This window comes from Sceloporus occidentalis, unplaced genomic scaffold, assembly GCF_023333645.1.
Source record: "Sceloporus occidentalis isolate IW3139 unplaced genomic scaffold, rSceOcc1.0.p SCAF_28, whole genome shotgun sequence".
Taxonomy (NCBI): Eukaryota; Metazoa; Chordata; class Lepidosauria; order Squamata; family Phrynosomatidae; genus Sceloporus; species Sceloporus occidentalis.
This window is the reverse complement of record NW_028317008.1, coordinates 2,327,054-2,352,206: the sequence shown is the minus strand read 5'-3', so window position 1 is coordinate 2,352,206 and position 25,153 is coordinate 2,327,054. Positions and strand designations below refer to the sequence as shown.

At 43.2% G+C, this 25,153-nt stretch overlaps 1 protein-coding gene across 1 annotated transcript in view; it reads left to right on the top strand.

Moving 5' to 3' along the window:
* Positions 1-17,617: 17,617 nt before the first annotated feature.
* Positions 17,618-25,153, top strand: part of LOC149299422 (PDZ and LIM domain protein 7-like) — a 50,351-nt gene continuing 42,815 nt past the window's right edge. Inside the window, exon 1 of the mRNA XM_089486081.1 lies at positions 17,618-17,713. Within this exon, the coding sequence (XP_089342207.1) occupies positions 17,618-17,713 (96 nt within the window). The remainder of the gene's footprint in view (positions 17,714-25,153) is intronic.

Genomic DNA, 25,153 nt, shown 5'->3' with positions numbered 1-25,153 from the left:
TCCATTCCTCTGTGACAGTAAGAGAGCAAATAGGGTTGGGCTTGGGACAGCTGTCTTTTTTCCCTGTGCGAAAACACCCCTGGTTTATTTGGTTTCCTTTAACAAATAAATGAAAGGTGACATATTTCCTGTGTCTGGAAAGCCAACAGCTCAATACGAAGACTAGAAATACGTAGAAGTATCAGAAAGCATACATATATTAACAACGATGTTATTGAATTATTTTATTGGAGAAGCCAAAACAATAGGGTTAAAGGAGATATCAAATATTTATATATATATATATTTTATATTACTTATGCTAAATCAAAGTGGGTGCACAAGTTTTTCCTGCAGTCATGCTATCACATATTGTTCTGCAATGCAGTCTTTTGCTCCTTCTAAGGTCCTATATGCTGTGATCGCTGTCCTCTGTGCTAGTATGAAGGTTACAAGCTGATATATATGGTCATGTTGTTAGTCCCAACAGAGACCAACGTGTCTCTGTAATTAGCTTATCGAATAGAGAACTTGAGAATCTGTTGTTTGTACCGAGTCGTCGTGTGATTTGGGAAAGGGGATAACTGAACAAGTTTTTTTTTTTGTTTTGTTTTGTTTAGTCTATTCTGTCTAGAAACAAAAAAACCACTTGGATATCAGTTGTGCAGTTCTCTGTAAGATAGCACCGTACATCACGTTAAAAGTAATGGCAATCTGTTTCTAATTTTTTCTCCCAAGTTGGCTCCTTTTGTGGGTGTATGAACAAACTGGCACCAGATGTGTATTGGTTTACATAAATGTTAGAATCACATCTGCACACGTTTAGTAACTGAGTCTTCATGTGTGACATTTATTTGAGATGCCAAAATGAAGGGAAATACATTTATCAGGCCAAATGACCCTGCAGCATCAGCATAGACCCATAAACTCTATAAACCAAACCATATATTTATCTCTTATCACAGAGAGTCTAATGCTTAATCTCCAGGCTTTACTCCAACCATATGGCTTCAGGGTGAAAGGGCACATTCCTTGGGGACCCAAGGTCAAGAGCAAAATCCTTCACACTCAAGCCTTACTGGATGATCTTTTAACCCTCCATAGCTTTAGTCCGGTATTTAGTTTATCCTCAATGGAGACAAAATGGGGTTGGTGCATTAGACATAGAAACACAGAATTTAATGGCCGATGAAAATCATTATTATTAGTAATAGTGTTAGTGTTATCTTTTACTTATATAGCGCTAGAATGGACAAACTGAATCTAAGGAGGGCCCTGCTTGCAAACTTGTGTATTTGACTAGCCTTGTTGTGGGACCTTGTTGGGCTTGTAAAACTGGCTTTCCATTGGGAACATTAGAACATCTATTTAGCTACCGCACCAGGCGGCAAAAAGGTAGCTTTCTGGATGCTGAACTAGTGTTAGTGGCTTTCTCAGTTAAAAACGTGGATAATCATGGATATTGTAGTCACAACTGAACTACCTTTTTTGGCCATGCAAAATGTTAATGATGGTTAACATCTTGAAATCTTTGGGTCATCTCAGACATGAGCCAAGGATTAGTGCTGCCTGGGTGCAGTATTTCTTTGGCATCCCCCCAGGCAACTAAAACACAAGCACATAACAAAATGCCAACTTGTTCCAACACCCAAACAACATATAGTCACAAATACTAACACCATACAGTAACACAAACACTCTAACACCTATACATAAATCTCTCTCTCTCTCTCCTCTTATCCATGCAATTGACACAGTTATTCCTGTTCTTCCCTCCCTCTCGCATGGAGCCCTGTCTCCACTGCAGCTCACACACTTTGTGCCAGCTGCCCTACTACCAAGGAGGCACATTATATGACCCCGCTGGGCGCCTTGGTTGGTGGGCACCTGGCTCACGTGCACACTGCCTAGCATGCCTCTGGGTCAGCTCATCTGTAACATTTTCAGGTTTATTTTTTAAGAATTCTGAACACAATATTGTCATGTCATTAATATGGTCTGAATAATCTGAATATCAACACATTCCCAAATGCTTAGAACAAAAGTTTCTATTTTATCTTACAACAGCTGTTTTTTTTTTAAATATTACCAAACTTGAAAGATCCACATATGCTGAGTTAACCATTGCCATTCATATGTGAAAATGTCAAGCAATGTATAACATCCTATACTTGACCTGCAATGTTTGCAATTGTTATATACTAAACAGTACAAGATGTACAACTGTAGCGGGATCACATATGACACAAAACTCCCCAAAACCTCAGTTTTAATAGGATGAATCTTTCTATTTTAATGGACTGAGCAAAGTATCAAGACATATTTTAAACATGTTCCAGAAAATGTAATTTGAATATGTAGTTTGTGATGATATGCTGTGGTTGGCTTTTGCTAAACATTGCGCCGTGCATTCTGGCCAAACATCTCCACTTTGGTCTCATCTGTCCAATAGACACTGTTCCAGAAGTCTTTTGGTTTGTTCGGATGCATCTTTGCAAACCTATGCTTGCTGCCATGTTCTTTTTAGAGAGAAGAGGCTTTCTCCTGGTAACCCTTCCAAACAAACCATACTTCTTCAGTCTTTTTCTAATTGTACTGTTATGAACGTTAACATTTAACATGCTAACGGAGGCCCCTAGAATCTGAGATGTAACTCAGATTGAGTATTTTTCAATTTCTCTGAGTATTGCACGGTCTGAACTTAGGGTGAATTTGCTGGGACGTCCACTCCTGACAACTGTCTTCAATGTTTTCCACTTTAGAATAATCTTTCTCGCCGTAGAATGATGGACTTTAAAGTGTTTTGAAATGGCCTAATAAGAAGTGCTTCTCTAAAATCATTGCTGATTTCTTTCCTCCTTGGCATTGTGTTAACACATACCTGAATGCTCCAGACCAACAAACTGCTAAAAATTCCGCTTTTATAGAGTTGGCGACACTTGCTTAACCAAAGCACCTGTCTGTTACTTCTCCATTTTGGCTTTATTTTTGTTGAATAAATCATGACACTGTGTAATATGTCACGTGTTGTTGTTTTTCTGAGGTTGTATTTACCTAATGTTTAGACCTGCTAAGGAACAGATGATTGTTGTCCGGTTATGTAAAACCATTGAACTCAAAGAGGTTGTACTTTCTTTTTCACATAACTGTATAACCTAGAATGTGTTTTGTGATCGTAAGAGCCAATGCCCTTCCTACAAGGGTAGAGTATCCGGAACTGCAGGAAGAAACTAATTACAGTCTTTTCCTGCAGCCCAACAAGAACCAAAGTACACTGCATGTATATATTAGATAAGAGCACTTGGGCATTTAAACCACGTATTAATCAGTAGAGCATTAAACTGTCTGTATATGGTCTTGTCATGTTTATTTACTCTCAACATAGCAGTCCCAATCACTTATAAAACGCAGCTTTTTCATACTTGAACCCGTTACTATGACAGTACCAGAGTCCCCCAAACCGTTAAGAGCCATCGGTGCCCGAACCACCTTTGCTGCTGTCCGTCTTCCAAAGCCTGCTTGCGTTCCACATGTTTGTGTTTTGTAGAACTAAAGTGCTGGTGTATAACCCACCCAAATAGCTAAGATTAAGTTATGGGCGATTCAACACAAATAACTTGTTTGTTGTAACCACCTTACCTATGGCTACGGCTGCAGCAACCTCCCGCAGATGCCGTCGGACCTTGCGCATGCGCAGGCCACTCCAATGATAGCCGACCATTTACTCCTGTGGCAGTATACGCATGTGCAGGCCATTTCTCCATCTATTTGTGCACTTGGCTTGGGGCGGGGTTATCTGCCTGGGGCCTATTTTAGGGCTCCTTAGCTGTCCACTGGCTGCCTGTCAAAGAGATTCATTGCTTGTTCTCTGGGCTCTGCTCGTGCTTCTCAGTTATCCTGTTTGTTCTGGTTTTGACCTCGGCTACGTCTCACAGCTATCCTGACTTCTCCAATCCTTGACCTCGGCTTCGTTTGTGGACTGCTATACCCGTGTCCCAGACGCCTGTTCTGGTTCGTGTCTGGGTTCTGCACTGTGGATCCTCAGTTACTGATCCTGACCATTCCCGGCCGTTACAGTTTTGACAGGCCTCTATGGATCCCGCGGACCTTAGTCGTTTTTCATCTCGACATGAACAGCACAACCAGATCTTGGCTTCCCATGCGTCTCACCTCCTTGCCCTGGAACAGAAGCTGGACACTATGACTGATCTTCTTCAGGCTCTCTCCTCTCCAGCTGCTCCTGCTCCAGTCCTGGCCTCTGCCGCAGAGGGTTCCTCCGCTACAAGCTCTCCGGTCAAGCCCCCCAAGATGCCCATGCCGGACAAGTTCTCTGGTAATCCGCTCGAATGTAGGGGGTTCCTCAACCAGTGCCAGCTGCATTTCAGGACCCAGCCTCAAACCTTCTCCTCACATGCTACCAAGGTTGCCTTCATCATCAATCTATTAAGAGGGGAGGCTCTGGCCTGGGCCTCACCACTCATGGAGCAGCACTCTCCATTATTGGATAACGCTGATTCCTTTATTGTAGCCTTTCGGGCTGTTTTTGATGCTCCAGGACGCCGCGACAATGCAGAGACGTATATGATGGACTTGCAGCAAGGTAAAAGAACTGTTGCTCAGTATGCTGTAGAATTCCGTACCTTAGCGTATGAAACAAAATGGAATAATGAGGCATTGAGAGCAGCATTTCGCAAGGGACTTAATAACCACTTGAAGGATGCTCTGACCTATCGAGACATTCCCGAGGACTTAGAGGATCTTATAGCCCTTTGTCTCAAACTGGATGCCCGAGGACAAGAGCGTAAATTGGAGAGAGAACGGGGTGGAAAACCTCGTCCATTCCATCCTTTTGTGTGCACACCTCCTCCATCTGTCAGCGCGACAGCCTCTGCAGAGGAACCCATGGACATTTGCCCTATTCTACATCTGTCCGAGGAGGAGAAAAGACGCCGTAGGATTCTGGGACTATGTATGTATTGTGGCCGGAAGGGCCACAGAGTCATCTCCTGCCCTCAGAAGCAGAAACGCCTAAGCTTAGCGGCGTTTGGAGGTTGTCCACTGAGCATCTTTACCATTACACCCCCTGTCCAGAATAGATTTTTAGTTCCTGCCACTCTCCAGTGGTCAGGCCAACGGGTGGTCACGCAAGCCTTCATAGACTCAGGGGCTGCTGGAAATTTCATAGACTCCACCTGGGCCAAGAACATGGGCATTCCGCTGATTCCTTGCATCCGCTCTATGCCGATTTCTGCATTGGATGGCTCCCCCCTCGGTTCTGGAGTGGTGTCCCATTCTACCATCCGAATTCTGATGACCATTGGTGTTCTCCACGAAGAGTCCATCTCTCTCAACGTCCTTCACAGTCCCCACATTCCGTTAATCCTAGGGCTACCTTGGCTGTCGCTCCATAATCCTAGGATAGATTGGGAAGCTAGACAGATATCTGCGTGGAGTGCCTCCTGCCAAACCTCTTGCCTCCGAAGTTACCGCGCGGCCAACGCTGTGCTCGAAGCTCCTGGAATCAATCCCCGACTACTCGTTCCCCTGCAATATCATGACTTCCTAGATGTCTTTTCTAAACAGAGGGCGGAGAGGTTACCTCCACACCGTCCGTATGACTGTGCCATCCAACTTCTGCCTGGTACTTCACCACCCTCTGGAAGAACGTATCCCTTGTCCGAACCAGAGAACCGCGCTCTTGCTCAATACATTGAGGAGAATCTCCAGAAGGGCTTCATCCGGTCATCTAGCTCTCCAGCTGGCGCAGGATTCTTCTTTGTTAAGAAGAAAGACGGCTCCCTCCGTCCGTGCATCGATTATAGGGGGTTGAATAGCATTACCATAAAGAACAAATATCCTATACCCCTGATCACTGAATTGTACGACCAACTCAAGGATGCAACCATTTTCACTAAACTAGATCTCCGCGGGGCCTACAATTTAATCCGGATTCGCCAGGGAGACGAATGGATGACTGCATTCAATACCCGGTATGGTCACTATGAGTACCTCGTGATGCCATTTGGGTTATGCAATGCACCTGCCGTATTCCAGAGTTTTGTTAATGACATATTTCGTGATATGCTGCTGTCTCATGTAATCGTTTATCTCGACAACATTTTGATCTATTCCAAGACTCTGCAGGACCACCGCGCACAGGTCCGATCAGTGCTCCAACGGCTCAGGGAGAACAACTTATTCGCCAAGGCAGAGAAATGCGAATTTGAGCGATCACGTACCTCCTTTTTGGGCTATATCATCTCTGAGGGTCATCTGGAGATGGATCCCAATAAGCTGGCCGCTGTGACTCAATGGCCCCTTCCTACTGATCTAAAGGGGATCCAGCGCTTTGTTGGTTTCGCCAACTACTACAGACGATTTATTAGAAATTTCTCTCACATCATTGCACCCATCACCGCCCTAACTAAGAAAGGCTCAGATCCTCGGACTTGGTCTCCGGAAGCCCTTGCAGCTTTCCGATGTCTCAAAGCCGTTTTTGCATCCGCACCTATCCTGAAGCGTCCGGATCCGACCAAACCATTTATCTTAGAAGTGGATGCTTCTGAATTGGGCGTAGGGGCTGTGCTGTCACAGAGACATCCATCTTCCAATAAGATTCATCCCTGCGCCTATTTTTCCAGACGTTTTACTCCCGCAGAGCGTAATTATGACATTGGTAACAGAGAGTTGTTAGCCATCAAATTGGCATTCGAAGAGTGGCGTCACCTCTTGGAGGGTTCAGAAACTCCTATTGTGGTCTACACCGACCATAAGAACCTCATGTACCTCGAGAATGCTAAACGCCTCAACCCAAGACAAGCTCGGTGGGCATTATTCTTTACCCGCTTTAACTTCAGAATCACGTATCGTCCTGGGTCAAAGAATGTAAAAGCAGACGCCCTCTCCCGGCAGTTTGAGGACTCCAATGTTGGAACCACCAACGAACCTATCATCCCCAGAGATCTCATCATAGGGACCATCAACGCCGATCTAACCCGACTGATCGCCGGTTCTCAATACCCACGACCCATGTCCCTTCGAGTACCTAGTCAACGCCTGTTCGTCCAGCCTCGGTTCATCAGACCTTTACTCGCTCAGTTCCACGCTTCTCCCGTCGCAGGACATCGTGGTATCCGCAACACCCTGTTCCTCCTGCAACGGACTTATTGGTGGCCCGGCATGCACAAGGACGTTAAAGACTTCATTCAGGCTTGTTTGGTCTGCGCCCGCCACAAAATCCCACGTTCCAAAAAGTCCGGGTTGCTGTGTCCCCTGCCTGTTCCCAATAGACCGTGGAGCCACATAGCAATGGACTTTATCACAGACCTGCCAAGATCCGACGTTAACACTACAATCTTAGTGGTGGTCGACTTATTCTCCAAGATGGCTCACTTTACCGCTTTACCCAAGGTACCCTCTGCCAAAGAACTCTCCACCATTTTTCTGTGGGATATTGTTCGCCTCCACGGTGTGCCGCAACGAATCATCTCGGACCGCGGTCCTCAATTCGTCTCTCGTTTTTGGAAGATCCTGTGCAAACATCTCGGCATAGCTATACACCTCTCATCTGCATATCATCCGCAATCCAATGGTCAGACCGAGAGGACCAACCAAGTCCTCAAGCACTACCTCCGCTCCTACGTATCCGAAGATCACTCCGATTGGTCCCACTTGCTGCATTTGGCGGAGTTCTCCTATAATAATTCGTTCCACGAATCTCTAAAGAACTCTCCGTTCTTTGTGGCATACGGGTTTAATCCTTATATCTGGCCCTCTGCTCTGACGGCGTCCAACTTACCTGCGGCTGACTCTTCGGCACGAGACATTGTTCAAAGATGGCAATCTACGCGACAGCTTCTCGCTGCTGCCAAACGGAAACAACAGAGGGCAGCTGATCTGCATCGCTCTCCAGCTCCGTCTCTTCGGCCTGGCGATAAAGTCTGGCTTTCCACCAAGAATCTTCGCCTGCGTCAGAATTCCAGGACTTTGGGTCCCAAATACATTGGGCCCTACACGGTTCAGTCCAGGATCAATGACGTGTCTTACAAGCTGGACCTACCCATCACCATGAAGATATCTGATTCGTTTCATGTATCCCAGCTCAAACCTGCGGTCGCCAATAGATTCTCAGAACCATTTCGAGCCCCCAAGCCCGTGGCGCTCCAGAGCCAGGAGGAGTATGAGGTGCGTCGAATTCTAGATTCTCGCGTTCGGAAGGGCCAACTACAATATCTGGTGGACTGGAAGGGTTACGGGCCAGAGGAGAGGTCTTGGGAACCCGTTTCCAATATCCACGCTCCAGCTAGGATCCGTGACTTTCACTTACGGTGGCCTGCTAAGCCTGGTCCTGGGCGCTCGGAGCGCGCCCTTGTGGCGGGGGATGGTGTAACCACCTTACCTATGGCTACGGCTGCAGCAACCTCCCACAGATGCCGTCGGACCTTGCGCATGCGCAGGCCACTCCAATGATAGCCGACCATTTACTCCTGTGGCAGTATACGCATGTGCAGGCCATTTCTCCATCTATTTGTGCACTTGGCTTGGGGCGGGGTTATCTGCCTGGGGCCTATTTTAGGGCTCCTTAGCTGTCCACTGGCTGCCTGTCAAAGAGATTCATTGCTTGTTCTCTGGGCTCTGCTCGTGCTTCTCAGTTATCCTGTTTGTTCTGGTTTTGACCTCGGCTACGTCTCACAGCTATCCTGACTTCTCCAATCCTTGACCTCGGCTTCGTTTGTGGACTGCTATACCCGTGTCCCAGACGCCTGTTCTGGTTCGTGTCTGGGTTCTGCACTGTGGATCCTCAGTTACTGATCCTGACCATTCCCGGCCGTTACATTTGTTGTGCAGAATCTACAGAACTTATGTATCTTAATACAATGCTCTTAGAAAAGCAAATAGGATTAATATGCATAATAGCACTTAAAAATAATAGATTAAGAACAGAGATGTGGAACATATAGTTACCTAAAGTACTGTGTGTACAATAGACAGTCGTAGTGAAAGGGAGAGCCAATTGGGACAAAAAACACAATAATAACGAATGAACCCTCTGTGGACAGGGAACGCTGAACAAAAGATGTAGTGGTGCTATGTAAATCAACAATTACTAATTATCCCGCCCCTGCTCCCAGAACACTAAAAACATATGATTGTTTGGTAGAGTTTGGAAAGCTACAGTAACATTATTAAATCGACACTAACGGCTCGAATGTTGTGTTGTATTTTTTTCATGTTGGTTTAAGATTTACTGTTCTTGTGCACATGTCCCTGTAATTACTATCAGATGATTTCAACATAATCTTTTTACTTTTTGGATCATTTCCCATAGGAATCTAGATATGTAAAAAAAATACCCCCTTTTTTCTATTAAAAAAAACCCCTTTCCTCATTAATAAACTACAGCTGTCTTTTAGATGTATACTCTATAGGTGTTCAGTGTATTTAGTATTTACTGCTCTGGTTGAATATCCCCACCATCAGGGCCGGCCCTATAATGGGGCAGACTGGGGCAATTGCCCCAGGCGGCACTTTAGAAGGGGCGGCACTTTGCCGCCCCAAGCGCTTTTTTTTTTTTGAAGCGGAGGAGAGAGAGAGGGGCACCGAGTGGTTTTAGCTTACCCGCTCGGCGCCCCTCTCTCTCTCTCCTCTGCGGCGAGTCTCCCTGTTCGGTCCCGGTGCCGGCTTGTAATGCAGAGCGCCGGAAGTGACGTCAATTTCCGGCGCTCAGCATTACAAGCCGGCACCGTGGCAGAGCAGGGAGACTCGCCGCAGGACTGTTTAAAGGTAAGTACCGGGGGGGGGTCGTAGATTATGCCGTCGGCGAAGTTTAAAATGCCGCCCCCCCCCCCCCGGCGTCGGCGGGGGGGGGGCGGCGTTTTAAACTTCGCCCCAGGCGGCGTTAAGTCTTCGGCCGGCCCTGCCCACCATCAACATATTTTAGCGCAAATACAATGATTGAAGAATAGAAAAGGACTTTTATAATATATACATTTGCCATTAAGGTATACAGGTTGCCTCTGCTTTTGTGGGTGTGCAACTTCCATTATGTGAAGCAAGCTTTAGAGCAATGTGCCAGATACCAATAGTGGTATGCTAGCGTATCCAGTAACGGAAGAAATGCTAGACCAATGTTAACTCCAACGCTTATGAAATGTGAAAAAGGCTTTGTAGGCAGGCCAGATGCCAGAGACAGATATTGGTAGAACATGGGGGAGAAAAAAAGTTATTGAAAGTGGGTAAAGTGTTGTTAAAAGCAAATAGCAGGCAGGGCATATTTGGGAAATGTCTGCACTGGAAATTAAGAACTGCCTGGTTGGGAATTTGGGGTCTTTTAGGGAATAGCCCAAGGCTCAACTCAGTCCCCTCGGAGCCCACTTGGAGAAGAACAGCAATAGACTGGATTTAGATCCCAGACTGGAACCCAATCTGCACGCTGCCAGTAGACAGGAGATAGAGTGTATAGTAGGTTCCAGCGTGGATGCAGAAGTAGGACTTAAACTGGACACAAGCTGGACAAAGAAAGGTATAGCGCTAGTACTCACTATAATATGATTTCTTTGTTTAAAATTCTACCTGGGACACTAGAGCATCTGTTTAGTTTACAAGAGGAGGTACTAAGCGACACCCAGTCCCTTCTACCTGATAGGGAGCACCGTTGGGTGAAGACCACCACTCACATGCAAAATGGATGAAAAGAGGCCCTGCAATGCATTGGTGACTTGTCAAGCAGCACAGGGTTAAGCAGTGTGCATATCTTCATTGCTGCATCCAGAAATACACGCAGCTCTGGGTAATAGCGCAAAGGAATAGTTCAAATGCCTTTCCAGTTTGGAAATAAAAGAAGCCAAGCCCATAGCTCCTAGGAAATGATGGCTTCTCAGAAACCCTCCTTTTCCGTTCACTCCTGTTCAGCACACAGACCTGCAGTGTACCTAAAGTCCTGTCTGCAAGACATCCTTGTACAAAGGTCTAATTCTGTACCAGTGCTAGGTGTTTTAGGACCATTTACACAAACCATAGATCTAATTATGCACAAACCCAGGACCCCGGCACATACGTGCAATTTTCTGTGTTCCAAATCAAATGGACAATTATGTGATTAGAGAGGTTTTTTCCATCCATCCTGTAACGGAGGCACCATAAATCCATGGGGGTCTTAAGCAGCTGCTTAATCTGCTTTTATGCTAGTGCATTGTCTAAATTGATGGCTTAATGCATAACATTAAAGGGCTTTATAGAAAGGTAGGAATTTGTCTCACACTGTTTGCTTTTTGTTGTCCTGTGTCCCAGGTAACACCGTTTGGGCCGGAGTTGAGTCCTACTGCTTTGAAGAAAGCAGATTTCAGCACGGCTGCTACACACTTGGTCTGAGGAAAGCCATACACATGCTGATTGCCAGAACTGATGACAATTCTGCACTAACAGGGCTTTATCACTGGGGTGTTGAGCCCTTTGGTTTCCTGTGAGTGTTTCAGAGGATGTTTTAGTTGTAGATAAGAAAAATTCACAGAGTACCTACGAGATGTGTTTTGGCAACTATCAAGTGCTCTGGAGAGGCTCTCTTGAATGTTCCTCACACTAATCCATGTGTGTTCTAAGATTGTCTCACACTTGAATGCCAGGCATGCAGTTCATTAAGTTTTTGTCCCGTATCTGTGTCTGTGATTCTTTTTTTTTCATGAAATCTGAATAGTTATATCATTGTTTTTATGGGGGGCTCTGGGGGTTTAACCTTACATTTCAGAGATTTTAATGCAATCTCAGGTTTGCTAAAAGCACTATTTTCAAGATAAGTTGGTGCCTCAAGTGGTGCTAATTGAATTGTCCTAACTAGCCAGCGATTCCATCAGGGGTAACTTTAGAATGCTTTGGTCATGTGCTAAATACAAGGGTGTGGGAATGAAATGGGACAAATGAAAATATTTCATAAAAACCATACTTTATGTGTATATATGTATGTAGGTATGTGTGTATATATATATATGTGTGTATGTATATATGTGTGTGTGTATATATATATATCTCTTTTCAAAAAACTTTTAATGTTGATTTTCTTTGTCTATAGTGATCTACACAACTTGATTTTATTGTGACACAAACCTTATTCTTCACCTTATTCTTGTGCATTTATCACTTTGGATTAAGTTTCCCTTTGATAAATAGTACATTTCATGTTCCCAGCCCATTCAAGCATGTTTATCTCCATCTTTTGGTTAATGTTGTTAACGTTTCATGTTGCACAGTACACGGTTGGTTTTCGATATTCTATTTAGGAATTTCTGTAATTTTGGAACACTTCCCTCAATGGAGAAAAGACTTCAAGGCCAACATGCCTACAATAACCAAATCATTAACATGTCTTATAGTCTACCTATCCTTTGTTATCGGCAAATATACTCCAGCCCGCCCTCTAAGATCCACCAATGACCTGTTCCTTACATCTTCACTTATCACCTCCTCCCATGCCCGCCTATAGGACTTCTCTCGCGCAGCACCAACCCTCTGGAACTCTCTTCCCCGTGCTGTCCGACTCTCACCAACTCTATCCTCCTTCAAACGCTCCCTAAAACCTTTTTTTTCTTCAGGGAAGCCTACCACTGACATAACCTCCCCCTGCATTATCATTCACTACCACGAAGTCCTCACCTCCTGTTTCTCGCCCCTTATCTACCTAGAATGTAAGTTCCTGCGGGAACAGGGCCCCTCATTCCTCTTGTATCTGTATGTCAATTGCTTGTCATTTTGTTCTTGTAGTTATCTGTAAAAAAAATTTCTTGTACAGTGCTGCAGAACCTGTCAGCGCTTTATAAATAAAGTATAATAATAATAATAATAATAATAAATGTGTTGAAACCTTAAAAGCTCATCAAGACTACTTATGACAATGGTATTCTACATTGTACCCTTAATCCCTTCTGGGTTTTTTCTTTCTTTTCTTATTACTACTTATGTCATTGAGTACTAGCTTTGTGTATGATTTGATGTAATTTTGATGTGACGTAGAACTAAATATCACAACTTAAGCTCCTAGAAAAACTGTTAAAACCGTAAGAGAAGTGGAATCAGTAACTGAATTCTCATAATATTAAATAGTGTGCCTGCTGTCCACCATGACAGATAGTAAAGCTAAATACTATTGGCCTTATGATGCAACTTTATTTCTAAATTCATGTAGCATCTCTCCATGTCTTGTATGAAAAGACATTCGGTGGCATCATTGAGGCACTACTGCAAATTTTCTGTGGACCAGGTACGTCCTGTTGGGATCAGTGGATCGTTGTTTCTTGTTATTTTAATGCTTGATGTTAAATACAAAGGGCACCTGGTCAGTGTTTGTTTGTTGCTGGCAGAGGTTAGCGCTGTCGTTAGTTTCAATGGTTGAGCTAGATCAATCACTTTTGTAATGAAGCTTTGAAATTTCCTTTCAGTGCAGGTGGGAAACATTGATGCACTAAGCGTGGGTAGCTGTTTGATAGAAAAGCAGACAGTTACCCTAATCCAGAAACTATACTTAGGTAACTTACCACTTCTAGTCTTTGTCCAAGTTGGTTTTGTGTGAGATTTCGAGCAATAGCAGGACCCCTCTCTGCCCCTGGTCAAATTTACACACCAGTTGGGCTTAGAACCCCATGATTATATCTGGAGCCAAATTCTTTGGGCTTGAGCCCACAGCAAAATTTGGAAAAACTGGAAAGCCACTGTAATAGCCAGCGACTATTTTGTCTACTGTGATGTCACTAATTTGTGTTACTGAGCAGAATAACCTAATAATGCGTTGTCCGGTTCACAGACATCTGTCAACCCAATCCATGTATGTGCCATTGTGACGTGTACATGCACAATATAGCACTTGAGAATCTATCCATGGTTGTGTGTTTGGAGGGCATATAGGCCTAATAAGACACTACATGATCTAAGTGATGTGTATGGAATGTTTGTGTCCTCGTGCTTAATCCAACTATTTCAAGTAGGTTTGGCTTCCTTTTCCTTTGTTGTTTTAATAGGAGATTAGTTCATAAGTGAGACAACATGTCAATGTAGAAGTCCAAGGAAACAAGATTTTCCTTGGGGGATTGGGCTATGCTTGTTAGAAGAGGTACTGTAAGTACTTTGTTTTCCATCATCCTCTCTCTCATACAGGTCCAGTGAACAGGTTCAGACTGGTCTACTTAAAGCATAATACTCAGTGTCAAGACACATAGACTTTGCTTCCTTGTAGAATATTGCATACGGTTTGCTGCCAGTATCTGACCTTTCTGCCGCCTCGTTTCCCTTTTTTTTTTTATAGGGTCAATATAATCAGATTAGTATAACTATAACAGGATGACCCTGTTGTTCATGAGAATTGTAAGGGTATCGGGTTATCTTTCAGGAGAGGCTAAACAGCCTGCTAGATGCATTTATTCTGAATTATGATTTGCAATTAATGGAAACAGTTACTGTTTCTGAGCCAGGAAGAGTTTCATTTTCAAATAAAACTGCAGATGTGTTTAAAATTGGTTAACAGTGATCACGTTAACTCCCGCAGAAAAACATTTCTAAAGGACAAATGAGGTCTCTCGAACCAGCAGGTTTGCCCAGAGCCCAAATGAATGAAATAAATGATAAAAGCAACAGCTTGCACAACAGAATACGCTGTTACATCATAGGGCTGTTGAAAGGTTCAAGAATGAATTAGCAGTTGGCAAACCTAACAGACACATGGTGAATACGTTACATGGCAAAAAGAACATTCACATTCGCCAGCTACATTGTTTACTTGCTGACATCTTAATCATTTAGTTAAGGTAGCTACACGTGGAGGAAAGGCACTCGTAGTCCTAGTGTGAGAATGCTGTACAACCCCTGCATTTTACCCTAAAGGGAAACTCATTCCTGTTTTTGCAAACCCTAGTATTTACAACGCAGTGGTCATCTAACCACACAAGTGCCTTTCCCCCTTCCTGGCCATGTTCGGGTTTAAACCCAGCAGAACCCTTTACATCAATGGCATAGACAACCGCCCGGCATGCCAACATCTTCAGATAGGAGAAGTCCGGGTTATCAGAATAGTGTTTCTACAGTATGAAGAGGCAATGTATATGGCTTTAATTCTTTATTACACATAGTTATAACTGTGTATTAAAATACAGCATTTAGACAGGCTCCCTATGACAACTTTAAGATGTCCTCTAATTGTCACCTAAAAGCTAAATGACTTAACGAATCATCTTGATTGGAAAGCAATAATACTCGTGATAAGTTACCTTCAGATCTATTTATAAGAAATAAGTTCCATTAGGCTTCGAGGTTATCAAAGGACAACAGTGTATTGGACCCCTGCACTTGTGTTCACATGGACCTATATCCTTTTTTCCCCCCAACGTGTTCTATATTCACAATATAACACTGTGTTGGCAGGGAGACAATCCCTGGAGCCACATGACCAATGGTAGCATTTACATCATGACTGGATTCTTTTTGTGCTCTTTTGATGGGTTTGTATGTACTCCACTGTGTGTTAGTTGGGCATACCAATATATTCACCTGACGGCAGAAAAACACTTTACCGAATGTTATTGAAAATCTAGAAGGTATTCTAATGCCCATCACAAAGGACCAGCTTTTTCAATAAATAGCCCTCCACTTCTGAGAAACCGTACTGACAAAATGTATTATTTATTTTATTTGTATAGCCCCAACAGTTTAGGCAGCGCTTCTTACAATACATATATTCAAGGGGTATGACAAACAAGCCTTCTGGCTTGTCTGGTGTCTGTAGATGAGTGTTTAATAATGCTTCTACTACCCCTTTAATTTTAGTGGAAGGGTTTTCCATCACCTTTACCCACCATAACTTATGTAATAGTAAGACCAGAACTGACAGACCAAGACAAACCGAAACATTAGGTGGAGAGAGCCCTGCTCGCAAGCTTACAATCTTGAAGTATGCTTATTTACTGTAATCGCTGGAGTAAACTTTCCAAAGGGACAGTGTCCCCACCAGGACATCTGTACATCATTGGCCATAGTCCCCAGTGGTAGTGACGACGTCACTGTCTGGAGAGCTAAGCAGGTTTGTGGACCTGTCACTTTTGATTTGTAACTGTGCTCAAGGGTGTCGTTTCTCGTTATCAGTGATCTTTATGTTCTACAGGCATTTTGAGTGCTTGTGCAGGACCTCCCACAGGTATTTAGTGCTTCAGCGATACATGCTGTTTCGGAATGGATGAATGCGCCATGACAGTAAGCAGCATGGGAAAGATGCTGATCACATAGGATGTTCTTTAAAAGAAGTGAAGGTTTTACAAAAATTCTTTGTCTGCCCTGATTTAAATATTTTGCACCCGACCCCTAACAGTATATTCCTTTTCCAAAACATAGGGGGTAACTTAAGATACCCCTTCATAGTCCATTGTATAGCGAAGCCTTTGGAAAGTGTGCATTGCACTGGACTGGTTAGTGAACAGTGAAAAGAGGGGGGTAGTAGGCAGGGGTAGGCAAAGCATCTGTACCTGGACGGGGCTTTTGGGTTTATTAAATGTTTTTTAAATGTGGGGCATTTAGCCAAATGTGGATACAACTGTAAGATCCAAAAAAAATGATACACTTTAAAAAGTGTGTACACACAACAAAGAAAAGGATCAGCGCACACCCAGCAAATACCATTACAAAAACACCTATCTAAGGCATTACTATTGGTAATTTCATCACACTATAAGGGTATATATTGTTTAGCCCTACACTACTTCACAGTATGGAGTCCTATCTACTTTTTCATGGCTATTTCGATTACCAATGAGCTTTTAACCAACTAATCTTTAAGATCCATGGTGGTAAAAGGGTATCTAGACAGGGCATCTGAGCACCCACCCATCCAGCCACCATTATGAAGAGGATTTTTTTTTTGGAGGGGGGGTCATGCTGTAATGCCCACAGCCCACGGTCACTAGGGAGAAGCCCTGCTCCCCAGTTGTGTTGCCTGGTGCTGAACTCCCCATGACACACGCCAGGGATGCTGCTGCTGATCACCCCGACCTCCTCCCCCCGTAATGCCCGATCTCATGACTGACCCGGGCCCCTCTCCGATTGGCTGGGGAGACCTCGCTCCGTCCGTCTGTGGAATGCGCTCCCCCTTGTTCGGAGCTGGGAATGTCTGCGCTGCAGTCCTGGTCCCTCCCAAACCAAGCATGATTCATTTCCCTGTATCCCCCGGCCCCGGTGTCATCTTACACTCCTTATATAGCCTGGGAGCCGGGGAGCGCTGGCGGGACTCGGAGCCTGTACTCTTCCGCCCGCTGCCTTGGGTGAGACTGTGGGGGAGCCGCCGGGGTGCATGGATCTCCCCTAGGAGCCGCGACAGCAGCAGCAGCCAGTGGGTGACCTTGTGCCCTCTGCACTACCTCTGCTGCTACCTAGCAAGGGAGAGCGGAGGAAAGGATATACTCCCAAGTAGCTTTTCCTCTAATCCGTGATTAGTTTAGACACTTCAATTGTCTCCTATCTTTAATCCCTTCAGGGCCGTAGTGAAAGAGTATCTAAGGAGTTAATTGGGGTATACAGATTGAGGTGTAGGGGGAGTTGTGGGTGCATGGAGTTTTGGGGTCTGGTTCTTGCATTATTTATATTCATTTTCTTTTCTTGATTGCAGTTTCTTGACATGGAGGAATATAAAGTGACTTTGGAAGGACCTGCCCCTTGGGGCTTCCGGCTACAGGGAGGCAAGGATTTTAACATGCCCCTTTCCATCTCCCGGGTGAGTGACTAGTGATGGGTCATGGCGAGTCATGAAAGACTGTGTACACTGTCTCCATGCAACTGTAGTGTACACAGGATACAAGGGGTTAACGCTCTGTAATAGAACTGTTGTGTATTGACCCTTTAGAGGACACTGCAGTTTTAATGCGCTTTCTGGACAAAATTCTACTCTCAGGCAATGGTCCCGGTCCACAAAAGAGTTAATGGTACACTTTGAGATTAGTTTTACGTTGGTTTCAGGGCACTTCTGCTGGGCACCATCGCTTGTTAAAAATGTTTCTGCATTTCCCTTTAATAGAAGCACTTGGAGGGTGGAAAAAAGTAGTTGTTGCCCTGTGTTGCCTTTCAGCAGAGAAATTCTTTGAAGCAGGGGTTCATATTTCTGTGGCCTGTCACATTGGGGGCGTCTGTTTTGTCTCCTTTACAGTAACTGTAGAAAAATGCAATGTACGACGGGTATTGGCAGGGTATTTGGGGCAAGCATTTAATTAATTAAAAGGGTATTGCCGTCACTTCTGTGGGCTTTAACTGGTTAACTGTCAGAGGTACAACCAACACTGACCGGTTAAGAGAAGAGTGAGAAGTGGGATTGTAGATGTGTATGGTGATACTATGTACCCGTGTGCATGCTGTGTCACAGTTCATTCATTGTATAACGAACCTGTGTCACAGTATTGCTGGTGAGAATCTTTAACTCTTTGCATGGTGTGTGTCACCGACAGTGTTGTTGGAACACGAGGGTTTTCTCAGTAGGGAACCCTGGAACCTGCTGCACTATACACCAGATTATTAACCCCTTTTTTGCTTTATGCTTTTTTAAATGTGCTCAGTTGCCTCTAGATTGTACAATCGTTTGAGCAGGGCTCTCCTCACCTGTTGTCTCTGTTAGTCAGTTTGTTATATTACATACTACTTGTTATGTCCTGTCCACCCATTGTACAGCGCTATGGAATTTGATGGAGTTATATAAAACAATAACTAATAATTTACTGTACAGATGGCTGCTGGGAGTGGGGTCACTGGCAGCGTGGAAGGAAAGGTATGATCCTCGTATATGGCACGCAGGTTATTTTTAGGGTTTGGAGTAGCCTGTGGGGGTCTGAGCACTTTAGTATGTGACATTCATTTCACACCATCCTCCCTGGGTGGGGCGGCTTTTGTTCCCAACCGTGTTGATTTTGCGTCTGTGCCACATTGAGACAATCATTTCCCTTCACGCAAAGAGTTTAGTTCTACCCTTGTGTGTGTGTTTGTTTCGGGGGAGGTTCTGCCCAGACGAGATAAGTGCGCTTGCAGTTGTTGCGAGTTGTAGGCGTGAGAAAGTATTTAGCGCAACCCCACACCTCCGGACCATTACTTCTGCACATACTTGTGAATGCACAGCATTCTGGAATTTGAAGTCGTTTTAGATTTTCGCCTAAATCGAGGGTTTGCTAGCACTGCCTGCCCTGCCTGGGGCTATTTTAAGGCCTGGTAATGAATATAGCCCAAGGGCCTTTAGAGAAGCAGGATTCTCTGCCTCTGGCTGACTTCTTGGTATGCCTTTATAATATGTCGCTATGGTGTGACACATCCAGCCTCGGTCTTCTCTATCATAGTCGGTTAACATTACTTAAACTGGTAAGGGCGTATTGACTAAACCGAGTTTTACATTGCGTCTCTCTTGACCAATTCCGTGTTATGATTGGCATGGATGAGCTTCTCCCGCAAGTAATACTGAGTTGGTCCTTCATAATACCTTTTAATGAGTTTTTGAATGTCACCTCATTCATTTAGCGATGTATTCTGTAGACAAACTCTGTGCGTCTTACAGAGGAAGATCTCAGGGTTCTGCCCTCCATTATGCGTAGTGAGGTCAGTGAGTTAAACTCTCTTGAATCCTCCAGTTTGATGAAATGAGTCCATTTTTTTTTCGTGTCTGAAACCTGAGGTCAAAGATTATTGTAAATGGGTTTATTTCAGAAAGTTGGATTCTTAATTTTCATAAACTACCTTGCACAGGCAACCATCAAGGGGGTAGAGCCGGTACAACTGTATGGGGCCTAGCATCCGGTGGGTCCCTGGGGCTACTCATTCCTACACTGGGGCACTAACCCTGCATCCCTATCATGAATACTGATGCATTATTTTTGAGGTAGGGCCTTGTAACTTGGAGCCTAGGAGGGAGCTGGCAACATTACTCATGGTGGACCTTTAGTGGGGGTCTGTGGTGGATAATTTAATGATCTGTGGACCTTGTATGGACACTGGTGGACCTTGTATGGACACTTCACCTATCCCTGGAACTGGGGAAGGGCTTTTTTTATTTTACTTTACATGAAAGGCCCATTAACATGATGTGCCATGACGGGGTGGTGACCAAGAACCAAGTTAATGGCCTGAAATTTTCTGATGGTGAACTGAAGTTTGTCTTTTTTTTAGTTCTGTACAGCTGAGAACATTGAAACATAAATAACATGCACGTCAGTAGGCTGCTTATACACAACAAAGCAAGCATTTATCATCACAATGCTTGAGAGGTTTAGTCTGCATGCTACCTTGACACAGGACTGTCTAGTTAATTCATTTACATGCATACATTCTGGACAGAAGATCATTCATTGATTCCAGTCAATCAGTTTGCTTACCTGGAGGAGCAAAGTCAACTACTATATCATACAGATAGTAAGGGGAATGTTTACTAGTTCTATGGTTATCTTCTTGAAAGAAAAGTGATCACTGGGTCTGTGAAGGTTGTCACTTTTTTGTGAAATATTTACTAGGCAAGAAAAGAAAAAGCCACAATATAAGTATCTACTTTAAAATCGTATAATTACATAAGACTGAAACAATGACAACATAAAGAATGAAACATATCATGCGTGTTTGTAAATAATCAGTAACATCTGTTTACTATGTTTGCTATAAAATTAAAAGTTTATTGGCCTGCCAGACTTCCCGAGAAAGAAACAGGCGTGATACGCAATAAAAGAAAATTATGACTAAAGCAAATATTAGGGCTTTAAATGTGCTCTGCGGTCACTCCCACTCTGCATTTTTTTTTAATATAAATATATTTTTTTATAAAAATGGGTAGCTCTAGAAAAAATATTTGAATGTCCAGTCTGTGGCCGGTTTTTCAGTCATGTGATATTTCCCCATTCGCAGTTTGGGCATATGAAGCAAAGGATGGGTTTCGGCATGAAACGCTTCCAAACATATCAGGAGAGTAACCCTTGTAAATGTCTGTCTTGTTTTATACGCTTATACCTTTTCAGGAGACGTTGGAATGGGAGATCTCTTAATATGGTAAAGCACTCGGTTTTGTCTGGAGGGAGCCTTTTAAAGGGGCAATAACGTGTGTGTTTTCCTAAGGGATTGTGTTTGTATACTGTTTATTCAGTTAAACAAGCGTTGTTTCACTGAGAATGCAAGAACTGGCTTTGGCAGTGGGACAGCGATTTGCCGGCACTCAGTGTATTTTCCCCTAATAGGGGAGTCCAGGTATCGACCGTACCCTGCCAGTGAGACACTAGCCTACAAGACAAGTTAATGAGCCATCAAGCTGAAAGGGACAGAGCCAAGCAGAGTGTTTTATACTAACATTGTCTTCCAGCCACCGTTTCTTTTTTTTCTTACAAATACAAGCTGGAGGCACGTCTAGTAGATCCCCAATCCCAAAGATCAAATCCTAAAGAAAAGTCATGTAGATGATGGGAGATGGCTTAGCTCTGGAAACCACTTTCTATGGAATGTCAGTAATATGGGATTTGTGTATTTTTATAAGCGACGTGTACACTGGGACACAATTTTGTGGCTGGTCCACCTCAAACATTTGCACTTTCACCTCGTGTGTAACATACCCCCACCTTCTTCTAGATCTGGAGGTGGGGGCTGGGCCCTCTTCACCTCTTGTTAAGTCCAAACTATGTCATACTACTTATATCCTTTTTGACGCTTTGTACAGCACTGCAGAATATGATGGCGCTATATAAAATAATATATAGAAAGTGTGTATGTATATGTTTTTATTTATTTTTGGTGACACGAGTGACATTCTGTGTTCTGCATTGGTTTATGGCAATGTACTATGATGTCTTTCAATGACTTATGCCCCTTGTCTATCATTAAATACATAGGCTAACGCAGGAACACAAAATGAATTGTAATAATGTGAGTTTCAAGATACTCTGTGCAGAATTGGCTCCCATTGATATCAAAGGGAGAGCTTTCCTCCCAGTGGTTGGCTGCTTCATGCAGCCAAAACTGCCGGGAATATTGATTTGCTTTACCTCTGGGGCTGCAGCTTCTCCAAACAGTAAGCACTTTTAATTGCCTTAAAAGTTTAGGACTCTTCTCTCTAAATACACAGATATCTGTCGAGAAATGTTTTGAGGGATTTTTTAAATAAAATAGTAGAACATTATATTTAAACTTCTTCTTTGTGAACACCAATTTTTCCTTGTAGACTATTTGGTTATAATAGGTGATAAGTTATATTTGGTGTTAATTACAAGGTAAGAAACCCAAAGTCATACAGTTATGAGCAGTATAACCGTACTTTTAAATGAAGTAAGATTTCCCCCCAGCATATAAATAAAAAGAAAAGCTCTACTAACCACTTCCAGGTATATTAGCTACTTGCCAAGATTTAGTGAAGCCCGAACTTGTTGCAACCCTGAACCCTCTCATCTCTACTATGAAGGTCTTGTTGAATTCGCTATAGTAAGCAGATCTGACTCTCTTCAAGTTGAGTCCGCAATGAGCTTGACTCAGAATTGCCAAAGAGTTTCCAATTTGTTCATAGTGGGGAATTTCCACTACAAAATATGAGATGATTTCTCCCCGAGTGCTCCGTAGTGAATACCTGAACTACGATTCTAACCGTGTTATTCTCTGGCCTGCATGAATGGCTGGTCCCACCATATGGGTCATCTTTGCTGATAAATGGCAAGGGGTACCAATATGTGTCGTACTAGATGCACCTCTTGGGATGTGTACCTGCTGCAGGGCCTGTTGGTGAGATCAAAGACCTCTTGCTAACTGGTCTCTGTGGGGAAAAGGCAATAGGGATCTGTAGACCTCCCCATCCAAATCTGCCCATATCTGATATTGACTGCTGATAAATTAGGGGCTATTCACAATGTGATTGAAAGGCAACAGGGTGGACCACCACTACACCAACTGAAAAGAGGACCTCTACCACCCCACACGGAGAGAACCCGAAGAAAGGTTTGTCGAGAGTGCAGACACAGGTTGCCATAAAAAAATAAACTACCCAGAAACACAACCAATAACCTGAGACAGAGTTGTTTTCACACTGTTAAGAATGATTCTTTTCTTTCTAATTATTAAGCATAAGTGCTCTCCTTGCTTCTAGTGTATCTCATTGTTAGGATCATGTCAGAACCTGTTGAACTAATGGCAACACTGCATGTCTGCATGTCGCTAAAACAAGCTTTGTAAGTCTTAAAGTGTTATGTTCAGTTAACATTGTAAAGCAGGGTTGCCCAAACTGTGGTATGCGTTCCTCTCGAGGTGCATCAGATTATACCTAGGGTTGTTTAGATTTAGCAGAGACTGCTATGTAGGAAGTCATACAGCTATAATGTGCACTTTTTGTAAATGGTGGCATTCAAATATTTGACCGGAAAAGCTTAAGATGTGGGTCTCTTTCCCCAATTAGCCACCAGATCAATAGAGACACTGTAGCAGAATCACTTGAAATACATTAAGAATTGACCTTCTAGAGTGTGGAGTAACCAGCTGACTCACAATTCCATTGGTTTCATTGGCTACACACGAGGAATATTAAAGTGAAACCTGCCTTCATATTTAGGAGTATTCTTTGGCTCCCAAGTGACTTAATCAATTCGATTGGAAACAAAACCAACTGAAGAGGTTAACACATCATTTAGATGACTGGGTTTCTTTTTTACAGGCAGGAGATTAGAAAGGAGACAGCGACATCTTGTGAGCTCACAGAATGGAGTGACATTAACTTATAAGAAAGCAGGCAATTAAGTGGCTGCAGCTACTTTATATTAACAATACCTCACAATTAGCATTAACTCATTCATACAAACCTGCCCCACCAATAAAAATCCTTTGATGTGTGTTGTAATGAAAAATACATTATACATATTAGCTCACTGGAAAACTTAAATATATGCTGATGGTCTACTCCCTGGGAAAAATTAGACATTTTTATAGGGGTGATGTATTCAGTAAAAGTCCATGATGGGAATTACAACCACTACAGTCATTGGGTTGCCTTAATTCTGAGAGATGTAGACTCTAAAACAAGAACCGCTTTTGATACAGAGCACCCACTATGTTTCACTTCGTTCCACTGTGGGAGAACGACGTCTCCGGTTTTGCAGGTGATGCAATGTCCCACTTGCGGTTCCTAAAACTGGATAGGAGGGGGCCAGTAACTCCTGATCTTCCCGGTTTTTCCAGCTCTTTCCTAAAGCTGAATGTAAAATCGTGCAGAATCAAAACTTATGCGTACAGAGCAGGTTAATTATAGTGTACAATTCTATCCTTGTGAGAAGTATCCTTAACTGAAATTAAACTGCTTAAAATATGAGCAGCCAAATTAATCCTTCTCCTTCCTATGACGCCACATGGTCACAAAAGTGGTAGCGAAGAAGTGACAGTAGCTATATCTTAACAGCCTTGGTTTTTTTTTTTTTTTTTAAATAACTTTCTATAGTAAATTAAACATATTTTTACATTTTTATTAAATTAAGAAAATCCCTTTTCGGGAGGAAAAAGCAAATTAAAGTGATCGTTCTTTTATCTATTTAGAGTAAACTTGATTTAAGTTGCATGTAATTAAAGGTCCTTTGATTGTTTAAAATAAAAACGCTCTGAATTATTTTTTTTTTAATTAAATCCAACCTCTGTTTTTATCTGTCCACAAAGAACTTGACTTATGTTGAAGGCAATCAAAACTCCTCTGACTGTCTATATAAGAATGCAGACACCCCTGCAGTAAATGTTTTTTTTTTTGTTTTGTTTTGTTTTAGCAATGACTGTTCCTCTGTTCTAGACAAAGGGAATCTAGCCGTGAAGACGTCATCCTGGCTGTCTGTCAGCACCTTTGTCTGCCAGACAGGTTTAGCTAAAATGATTTAGTAGGGTAATGTGCACATTGTGTCTTCATACCTTTCAACCGTATATATGATTACACATGACAGATTAATTTAGCACTAGCTTAAATCTTATGCCAAATTAGCTTGGAAATGAAAGAGGCTTTTCTTATATATGTTTTTTTTACTCCGATGCAATTTATATGAATATTATGAATTTTGATTTGTTGATTTAGGTTGATAGGATTATTTTAATAAATGCTCCAAACCAATATGGTGTTGGCGCAAAGTTCAAGAGTCTCAATTGTGTTTTGGAGGCTCTGCCCAAGGCACTCGCAGTCGATGAGGAGCATGCTTGGACA